Consider the following 11,413-nt stretch of genomic DNA (forward strand, 5'->3'; position numbering starts at 1 on the left):
CTGAAAGGGTACACTGCTAAAATGTACCCTTTCATCTTTAAGGACCTGCCTGAAATGGTATGCAAGCTAGTGGCTTTGCATGAATGTAAAAATACCAATGTTATGTAATGACACCAACCCATTGTACCTTCTTGCAAATAAATTATTTTTATTTTTATTATTACCCAGGACAAAGTGATTGCGGAACGCCAGGCAAAGCATCTTAACCGCTACACCACAGAAACTGTACATAACTGAACATTTTAGTTATATTTTATATATGGCAATGGAAATTTTGTTTGTTGTCAAAGTGAACACCAAGGAACTTCCCATCAACTCTGCTCATAATTTGGTATTGTTAAGTCTTAGACAATTTATCACAAGAGATATGGTCGAGACATGATGACCAAACCACACACCAGAAGATGAGGAGACGACCACATTTCGGTCCGTCCTGGACCATTATCAAATCAATTGTGATAATGGTCCAGGACGAACCGGGATGTTGTCGTCTCATCTTCTGGTGTGTGGTTTGGTCATCATAGTCTTAAGATTAACTTGATTGTTGAACTTCTTACCAAACAAAAATGTAAAACGCCTTGTCGATGTTAATGGAAAGTTTGTTAACAGTCAATTTAATGGACTTCATTTAGTTCAGTATGCACCATGTCATTTAGAATAAGTGGGTTAGCATGTGAGAAAACATGAAGATGTTTCTTCTTCATGTGATGAAGAGAAAATATGAAGGTATTTGGAAGATATATATGAGAAAAACGAGTGGACCAAGTATGCTACCCTTGCAGAATGCCAATGTTAATTGAGAAAGTGGGAGAAGTAGCAGCGTTCACTGAAATATACTGCTGACAGAGATAAGATTGCAAGTACTAAAGGGAGTGACCTCTAACTCCATAGTGTTGGAGTTTCAGAAGGTTATTGTGGTTAACAGTGTCAAAACCCTTGCATAAGTCAACAAACAAACCTATGGGGAGCTCATTTTTGTTAAGTACTGCATGTAATAATTTAAGCATAATTATAAGAGCAGTGTTGGTGCTTTTATGGGTCTGAAGCCACACTGTATTATCACACGAGGATAATCTCAATAAATTCCTCTCCCAATGTGATCTATCTTAACAAACTGACCCTATTAGTACCTCAACTTAATTATCCCATTGTTACCAATAATGTAAGTCATTAATAAGAGTTAGCTAAGTTCTATAACATATTGTTACTGTACGTGGACAGTGACCTTGTATGTTAGGATAATTGTCATGTTAATAATATTATTAATAATAATTTATTCACAAACAAGTACAATGGGTTGGTGAGATTACATAAGATTGGTATTTTTACATTCTTGTAAGGTCACTAACACGCACAGTGTTTCCTGCAAGTTCTATAACATATAGTTACTGTGAGTGAACAGTTACTTTGTATATTGAGATAATTGTCAAGTAAGTTCTGTAACACTTCTAGTTACTGAGAGTGGACAGTGACCTTTTATGTTAAAACAATCATCCAGTTCTTTATAATATAATTAAAAGGTAATAGGTAAGAGCCAAGTATTACACCATATTCTATCTATAAATAATATGGGCCAATGATTACTCCTAAGCAAATAATAACTTCACATCATTCACATCCATCAACACAACACGAACTTAAACTGCCAATCAAAACAATAAACTATATTTTTTGGTTTGCATAGATGACAAATTACAAGCTGTGGTTTGGCCACAGGGTGGCAAAAACTGCAGCTCTTTGACCTTTAATATGCGGCTAGTAAAAAATTCTTGAGAATGTGAATATTCTATAAGTTTCTACCCGAATCCAGGGCAAGAAATGCATGACTATATAAAAAGTTCCGATACTTGTAGAACAAAGTTTGCATTCACAGTTAAAGGAGGTAAACATTTGTGTCTTGTTTGCCAAGTGCCATTCAGTCATTACAAAGCCAGGAACTTGAAATGCCAGAATGAACCTAATCACAAAAACTTTTCATATGATTATCCACCTAAATCAGACTTAAGGAAAAATAAATTAAATGAGTGAAAATCATCAATAAATTGCCAGCAGACACTGTTGACATTACTCAGTAAGGAAGCTGTGGCTCTCAAATGGTTCTCCTGCAGCTCTCAAACATATGAGGTTTATCATTTGCAGCTCTTAAAGTAAGCAAGTTTGGCCACCCCTGCCATAAAGGCTACTCCTATACCTGGTAAAACAGGCCTATAATAATCATACATACCAATTATGCAATGATTAAATTTAGGCTTATATCTACAAATTAAAAATTATTACACTAATTTATAGTTAGAAATACTTATTAATCAAAGATATTGAGAATAATGAAAATATAGACAACTGATGTAAATACTAGCAGTAATTAAGCCTAGGCTAACTATATTCAATGACATACTCCAAAAAATATTATAAATTATAGTCAAGGTAATATACTATAAATGAAAAATGCCACTTTATAAAATGGGTTAAGTAAGTAAGTAAGTAATTATCAAAAGAAGGCACCAAACCGGGAAGGCTATGTAGCACCATCAAATACGCAAAATAATCAGAGGGCGCTAAATATCACCAAGGATGCCAATACGAGAACAAAAACGCATAAGGCGAACGATATCAAAAGTATCCGAGTCACCAAGAATTCTATCGAGGGACAGGTGACCGCGAGGGGCGGTCGGAAAGCAAGACACACGCTCGTCCTGGAAGTCAGGACATTCAAGAAGGACATGCACGACCGTAAGAGGGACAATGCAACTAGGACAATAAGGAGCAGGGCGGCGCTCCATCAAGTGACCATGGGTTAAGCGAGTATGGCCAATACGCAACCTCGCTAGAGCTGTTTCCCACCGCCGGTTACGGTGGAAGGAGGACGGCCACGAGGAAACACAACATTTAAGAGTACGTAGCTTGTTACCAGTAACAGACAACCAAGAAGCCTGCCAACGGGCAAGGACTGAGGAATGGATAACCGGGTAAAAGTCGGAATACGGAATGCCTTTACGAGAGATGGGACAAGAGCGGACAGCTTCCTTAGCGGCAGCATCCGCACGCTCATTTAAAGACACGCCAATATGGCTGGGAACCCAACAAAACTCAACCGACTTAAATTTACTGTGAACGAGAAACAGCCAATGCTGGATCTCGACAACTACCGGATGAACTGGATTAAAGCACCCGAGAGCCATGAGGGCACTACGAGAGTCAACAACAACCACAAAGGAAGACTGACAACGAGAAAGCAGGAGACGAAGAGCATAGAGAATAGCATAAAGTTCCGCTGTAAAGATGCTAGTCTCCGGAGGCAAGCGACACATATAAGTGCGATCAGGAAAAACAACAGAGTAGCCAACACCGTCCGCTGACTTAGACCCATCGGTGAAGACAGAAACGGAGCGGGAGTGAGAAGAAAAGTGCTCGAGGAAAAGGCGTTTTAGAACTGTAGGAGGGGTAAAAGCTTTAGTGATACGAGTCAAGGATGTACAAAACCGCGGAAGAGGGACCCTCCACGGGGGCAAAGAAGGAACAACACGAGGAGAAACATCAGAAATACGAACGGAAAGAGAATCCTGCAGGCGAGATAACCGGACAGAAAGAGGGAGGTGAAGAGGAACAGGAACCGTAGGAGGGGTAAAAGTTAAAGCACGACAGAGACGAGAGGAAGGATGTTGCAAGGACCGCGCAAGATAGCGAAGACAGTAGCGATCACGGCGGTCCTGGAGAGACAGGAAGCCAGTGTCAACATACAAGCTAAGGACGGGAGTCGAACGAAAGGCACCAGAACTGAGGCGCAACCCAGTATGGTGCAAAGCATCAAGACGGCGAAGAGTAGAAGGAGAAGCAGACGAGTAAGCAGGGCAACCATAATCGAGCTTAGACAGGACGAGAGAGGAATGTAAAGCAAGGAGAGTGCGCCTATCTGCCCCCCAAGAAGTATGGGACAAGACCCGAAGGAGGGTAAGGGACTTAGAGCACTCAACACGGAGGGAAGAGATATGGGGAGACCAAGACAAACGAGTGTCAAGGAATAACCCCAAAAGCTTCGCGGAATCTTTGTATTCAAGGGGATGACCATAAAGTGACAAAGAGGGGCGAAGAACAACCCGTTTCCGCGTAAAAGTCATGGCACAAGTCTTAGAAGTAGAGAACTTGAAGCCATGACCTGTGGCCCAAGACGACACGGCATCAATCGCAAGTTGAAGCCGGCGTTGAAGGAGAGGCGAATCATCACCCTGACAACAAAGGGTAAGATCATCGACATAGAGAGCGGAGAAGACACCAGAAGGAAGAGAGGAAAGAAGACCATTGAGGGCAACCAGAAAAAGAGTAGTGCTCAGAACACTACCCTGGGGTACACCTTCGTATTGCTGAAAAGAGGGAGAGAGAGCGGTACCAAGGCGCACCCGAAAGGAACGACGAGAGAGGAAGCTGCGGAGAAAGAGAGGGAGATGACCACGAAGGCCAAAAGAATGAAGTTGAGATAGGATATGATAACGCCAAGTGGTGTCGTAAGCCTTTTCTAGGTCAAAAAGGACGGCAACAACGGAGGTCTTCGCAGCAAAAGCAGTACGTATATAGACCTCCAAGTTCACCAGGACATCTGTCGTGCTGCAGCACTTGCGGAAACCAAATTGAGAAGGGGAGAGGAGGTGATGGTGTTCCAGGAACCACATCAGACGAACGTTAACCATACGTTCAAAGAGTTTGCAGACACAACTTGTGAGAGCAATAGGGCGAAAGTCCTTAGGGGAAGTACCCAGAGACCCCGGTTTGCGAACAGGGAGGACAACGGCATCGAGCCAGTCCTCAGGGACTGACGACGACTCCCAGATCCGATTATACAGACTCAGTAAATACTGAGACGTGCTCGGAGGGAGATGGCGAAGCATCTCATAATGAATACCATCAGAGCCCGCCGCCGTAGAACCGCAGAGGGCCAGGGCAGAACGAAGTTCAGAGAGAGAGAAGGGATCATTATAGGGAAGCTGAAGATGAGTGCAGAAATCTAAAGGACGAGACTCAAGGACAGGTTTACGAAGAAGGAAAGATTGGGGAAGATGAAGACCAGAGCTAACAGAAGAAAAGTGGGAACCCAGTTCGGAAGCGACCTGCAACGGGTCCGCCACAAGAGTATCATGGAGGTGAAGGACCGGTGAAACATCGGGAACGAACTTACCCGCTATCTTGCGGACACGCTTCCAGATCTGGGCCAGAGGGGTTTCGGACGTAATTGTCGAGACATAAGATGCCCAACATTCACGTTTAGCCGTACGGATGGCCCTACGGGCCACCGCACTCGCTTTCCGAAAGAAAAGAAAAGAATCGGTCGTCTGCCTACGGCGGTGCTTCTTCCAGGCTGCACGCTTACAGCGGACAGCCCGAGCACAGTCCGCATTCCACCAGGGAACGCACTTCCGTGGACCCCGAGAGGAAGAGCGAGGAATAGAGCGGAGGGCAGCGTCGAAGACAGTGTCATGAAAAAGGAGGAGAGCGCGAGAGAGGGGCAGAAGGGAGAGGTCAGAGAGAGTAGCACTGAGGGAAAATAGGGTCCAGTCCGCCTTAGCAAACTGCCACCTAGGGAAAGAGAGGGAAGGGCGAAAAGAGAAAAAGGAAACAAGGATGGGGAAATGATCACTTCCATGGAGGTCATCAAGAACCTGCCATGTGAAATCTAAGTAAAGAGAAGAAGAGCAGAGAGAAAGATCAAGACAAGAAAGGGTGCGAGTTCGAGAGTCCAAATGAGTGGGCTCACCAGAATTCAGAAGAGACAGGGAAGAAGAGAGGAGAAACGGCTCAAGGAGGCGACCCCGGGTATTCGTCAGAACGTCACCCCAAAGAGAATGACGACAATTGAAGTCACCCAGCAGGAGCACAGGCTCCGGCAAGGAGTCTAGGAGGTGTTTCAAATCAGGAAGAGAGAGCGGGACACTCGGGGGGAGATAAATGGAACAAACTGTGTACCATTTCCCCACAAAGATACGAGCAGCAGAACAATGGAGAGGCGAAGGAAAAAGTAAAGGAACAAAGGGAACATCAGCCCGAATCAAGAGAGCAGAAGAATTAGAAGCCCCAGCAATGGCTGGGGGGGGGGAGAGAAAGGAATAGCCACGAAAACGACCAGGACGAGCACCAAGCATCGGCTCCTGGAGACAGACACAAAGGGGCGAAAACCGCGAAACCAGAAGTTGGAGTTCGAGGAAATTGGCGTAATAACCTCGAACGTTCCATTGAAGAATGGACAACGACGAGAAGAGAAAGGACAAAAACAGAGAACAAGGAAGAAACAAAGGCGAAAGACCAACAGAGCACGTTAAAGAATATCAGGGTCGGGATCAGGGTCAGCAAAGTCAGGGTTAGGGGGCATGGGTAAACTGAGCAAAGACGGAGGGAAGGAAACGGGAGAACAGATCAGAGGTGGGCGGGCAGGGTCCGGAGGAGGAGGAGGAGGAGGAGACAACGGAGAGGAGCAGTCAAGGACAGCAGCAGGAAGAGGGGGAGTAGAAAGAGAGGAGCGCACCCCAGCAAGAGCAGCAACCGAAAGGGAAGCAGGGGCCAAAGAAACCTCCATAGCAGGAACAGGGGGCGCAAGCACTGAAACGGGAGTGGAAGGAGCAACAGAGCCAGAAGGAGGAGCTGAGGAAGAAAGCGAAGCCTTCTTACCCGCCGGGGAAGAGGAAGGAGAGGAGCCAGGCTTACGCTTCTGACTTAAAGAGACCGGTGTCCCAGCAACTACGTACCGGGCAACGGATTCCAGTGTCTCAACAGGAGAAGCCGAACGAGAGCACACACGACGGCCGTTAGGAGAGCGATGGACATCCGCCCGCACCGACAGGCGGCGGGGAGAGCTGATAGATGGAGGAAGAGGATGGGAAGGAGGATCGGAGGGGGACGAGGAAGGAGACACAGAAGACACGACAGACCGGGTAGAAGGAAGGGGAACCCCAGACAGAGGACCAGGAGGAGGATCCTTCGGGAGAGAACCCAAAGGGACAGAGGAGGGGGCAGTGGGCGCATCAGGGTCCAAGGCCTGGAAACGGTTGTGAGTCCGAAGAAGGCGGGAAGGACGAGGAGAGGAAGAGCGCAACACGCGAGCATAAGAGATATTAGCATAAGGCGGGAGCCGGCGAACCTGGCGCCTCGCCTCAGGAAAAGATAAACGCTCCCGGTGCTTCAAGTTGAGGACGGCTGCCTCAAGCTTGTAATGGACACACGCACGGGAGAAGGTAGGATGGGCCTCACCGCAGTTGAGGCAACGAGCCTGGGGAGAAGCGCACTCCAACTTAGAGTGACCTTCGCCACCACACAAAGGACAGAGAGAGACAGTCCCGGAGCAGCGGAGGGCACCATGCCCAAACCTCCAGCACTTGTTGCAGAGCCGAGGAGAAGGAATGTACTCCTGGACAGAGCACCTGGCACCAGCAAGAATGACAGAGGGTGGAAGGGTCCTACCATCAAAGGTAATCTTCACAACCCGGAGGGGTTGACGGCGACTACCACGAGGGGGACGAGTAAACGTGTCCACCTGGAGAATAGAATGGCCCTGGGCAGCGAGGATATGTCGAATATCGTCGTGGCAGTCGCGTAGGTCCCGAACACCGGTCGCAACATGGGGCGGGAGCAAAATAGTGCCAACACTGGCATTCAACTGAACGTTCTTCGAGACCCGAACGGGGGTCTCGCCAAGGCAGGATAAGGCAGCCAAGCGGGAAGCAGCATCCTGAGAAGGAGCAGCAACGACACGCGTACCGAGACGAGTGGGGTTAAAAGTAATGGAGGCATCCACGGAATCAATGAGATGCCGATGAAGGGAGAAATCGTCAGGAGGCGCAGAATCAAGAGGGAGGAGATCAAAATATTTGGCCCACGAAGCGGGACCAAACAAGGCTTGATAGGCAGCAGAACTGGAAGGAATCGAGCGAGGGCGGCCGTGACGAGAACGGCGGTGAGAACCCCCAGAGAGAGAGGGGTTAAAAGGCGCAGTAGTTACAACTAGAGAAGGAGCCGCGCCAGGGGACGAGGTAGTCACCACTGGGGGCTTGGGGCTCGACCCAACCACAGAGGAGGGAGGGGAGCCAGGGGAAGGAGTCAGAGAGGCCAAAGGAGGAGCAAGGTCGGGGCCCAATGCAGCGGAGGCTACAGAGCCCGGTCTTCCAATACGGACCGACTCGGGGGCTTGGTCGCCCACCCCACGAGCCTGAAAAGGTAAGCCAGAAGCAGCCGAAACAGGGGTTATCATCCTGACGAAATTACGAATTCACTCACGAATGTGCCCCCACACCCACCATGGAGCCACAATTAGAGGCAGGACACCCAACAAGAAGCTATCGCCGATCTTGTCGGGGCCTCCTAGGGGTGCGTCGTGAGTATACGCCCCACAAACGCCACCTTAAGAAACCGACAGTCCGTCGAGATCGGGTTCAGTGACGAAGTGGGGATTGACAATAAAAGGTTCCCCTCGCTCTCGACGTCGGGTACTGCAGTTCTACGGGTGCAAGAGTATGCCTCCTCAAGCACCCGGGCGTCAAAGTAGAAGAAGTCCAAGGGAAGAACCAGAACGAGCAAAAGGTCGGCAGGAAACGGCAAGCAGATAGGAGAAGAGGGGGGAGAAAAACGAAACAGAAGGAAAAGGAAAAGATGCCCAGCAGAATTGGAGAGGACGGCAGCAGGAGCACAAGGCTAGAAAAGGACAGAGGACTGTCCCAAGGAGCATCACACTCCGGCAGCCGCCCACTAAGCCCCCAGACGGCGACAACGAGCTGAGCGGGGAGGGGGATAAAATGGGTTAATACAAGTGGCAGTCAGGCTAATAGTATTATTGTCAGATAACATAATATAATTGCCAGTATTCTAATATAATTGTGTCAGGATAATATTATTGTCATTCAGGATAATATATTTACCAGCAGGCTAATGTAACTGCCAGTGTCAGGCTAATATAATTGCCAGTCAAGTTAATGCAATTATCAGTCAGCATATATGTAATATAATTGCAAATCAGTATAATATTATTGAAGGTTAAGATAATATAATTGTCAGTCAGGCTATTATAATTGTCGGATTCAGGCTAATATAATTGCCGGAGTCATGTTCACATAATTCACAGTCAGGATAGTATAATTGATAGACAAGTTAATGTAATTATTAGTCTGGATACATATAATATACCTAGTAATTGCAAGTCTGATTAATACAATTGCCAGGCAAGATAATATAATTGCCAGTCAGGATAATATAATTGCCAGTCAGGATAATATAATTGCCAGTCAGGATAATATAACTGCTAAACATAAATATCTCAGCCTGGCAAATATTATTTAACAGCTGAGTAATATATATTACTATACATCGTTGGGCTCGAGTAATATATATTTCCAACTCAGAAAATTATAAATGCCAGTTAGGCTAATATGAGTACTCAACTAAGGTTAGTCTTTTATCAGAATCTATCTTAATGCACACAATAATACAAGGGTTAGATCACTATAACTACTGTAGATAGGCCAGATTACTAAAAAATCTGATACAAATATAAATGAAGAGGTTTAGCTGAAATAAATTCCAGCCTAATATATATTTGTTAATAATTTATATATCTCTGTCATTAAGCAAAATAACAAAAATTATTTTAATACAGTACCAGTATTTCATAAAAATAGTACAGTACAATAGTATATATATAAAACCACAGTTAAAAGTTAACAATCAACTAGAGTGCTTTTGGCTTGCTTTCAAGCCTTCAAATGTGGTGGCAGTGATGGCACTGCCAATGCCAGCACTGTGGCTGTGGAACATTGCCACGTTTCTTCTGTGGCAAAGAAGAAAATGGAATGGAAGCTATGAGGTACACAGATATCAACGAAGAAAATTGGTACCAGTTGTACAAACACGATCATGACAACAGAAAGGAAAACAGGGCAGGGGTTGGAGAGTGAGAAACAAGTTCACGTAAAGTAGCAACACCATGTTTTTGAATACAGGATATGGAATTGGGTAATCTAAAACAGTATAAAAATATATAATAAAATAATGGTTGCAGCTATGGAGAGTGCAAGATATTTTACTGATAAAGTTTACAATTTCTAACAATTTTAAAATTGGAAAAATGGTATTATAAGTTAATGAACTAATATGTGCTTTAATATACATTATACTTAAAATATTTTCTGATTTATCTCACACTCAAAATGTTTAACCTATCACCCAAATGCACCGTCTTGTGAGTTTTCATACTACAAAGATGACCGAATCTCTTAAAACTCTCGACATTCATGAAGGTTTATCATTCAAATGCACTAACATGTGTGCTTTTATACCTTTACATGACTTAAATAATCTGCCACATTTATCACACTCAAAAGGCCTTTCTTCTGTATGTACCAACATGTGATGTATTATAGATCCACGATCTCTAAACCTTCTGCCACACTCATCACACTCAAAAGGCCTTTCTTCTGTATGTACCAACATGTGACGTATTATAGATCTACGATCTCTAAACCTTCTGCCACAATCATCACACTCAAAAGGTCTTTCATCATTGTGCATCATCATGTGAGTCTTCATATATCCAACCTGACGGAACCTCTTCCCACACTCTGGACACTTATGAGGTTTTTCACCCGAATGCACTAACATGTGAGTCTTCATACTTACAAGATGTCTGAACCTCTTCCCACACTCTGGACACTTATGAGGTTTTTCACCCGAATGCACTAACATGTGACGCTTCATACTTACAAGCTGACTGAACCTCTTCCCACACTCTGGACACTTATGAGGTTTTTCACCAGAATGCACTAACATGTGAGTCTTCATACTTCCAAGCTGACTGAACCTCTTCCCACACTCTGGACACTTATGAGGTTTTTCACCAGAATGCACTAACATGTGACGCTTCATACTTCCAAGCAGACTGAACTTCATCCCACACTCTGGACACTTATGAGGTTTTTCACCCGAATGCACTAACATGTGAGTCTTCATATGTCCAAGCTGACTGAACCTCTTCCCACACTCTGGACACTGGTGAGTCTTCATCTTCTTTATGATAGGTGCAGTTTGTGGGAAGGTTTTCTCCTCGGATGACTGCATGAGTGGTGATGCTGCGTGACGCCTCACGGTGGGGCGTCAATGTTGAGGCTTAGGCAAGGCTTGAGTGTTGTTTCTTAGGCTGTTGTAGAGTTAGACTTGATGTGAGCACTTGAAGGTCAATGGTGGGCTTCTTCTTTATGATAGGTGCAGTTTGTGGGAAGGTTGTTGTGTTTAGGGGCGACGACGATCGTACGTGGGAAGGTTTTATGCTCATGTCTGGACACTCACCGTCCCGTGTTGTGATAATGGCGGCGACGCTCACTTAGGCGTTCCAGTGTTCTTTCTGATGCCATATTTTATTTTTCTACTTCTTACTATTGTTTGTAACTGG

At 45.5% G+C, this 11,413-nt stretch overlaps 1 protein-coding gene across 1 annotated transcript; it reads right to left on the reverse strand.

The window, feature by feature from the left end:
* Positions 1-10,257: 10,257 nt before the first annotated feature.
* Positions 10,258-10,722, reverse strand: LOC138356094 (gastrula zinc finger protein XlCGF57.1-like). The gene has a single exon (XM_069311776.1). The coding sequence runs from the start codon at positions 10,720-10,722 to the stop codon at positions 10,258-10,260; it is 465 nt and encodes a 154-aa protein (XP_069167877.1).
* Between the last annotated feature and the right edge of the window lie 691 nt (positions 10,723-11,413).

This window comes from Procambarus clarkii, chromosome 6 (genome assembly GCF_040958095.1).
Source record: "Procambarus clarkii isolate CNS0578487 chromosome 6, FALCON_Pclarkii_2.0, whole genome shotgun sequence".
NCBI classification, from domain to species: Eukaryota; Metazoa; Arthropoda; class Malacostraca; order Decapoda; family Cambaridae; genus Procambarus; species Procambarus clarkii.

Excerpts from the sequence above, each read along its gene's own strand:
- LOC138356094 (XM_069311776.1), bottom strand. The coding sequence starts at position 10,722 with ATGAAGCGTCACATGTTAGTGCATTCGGGTGAAAAACCTCATAAGTGT.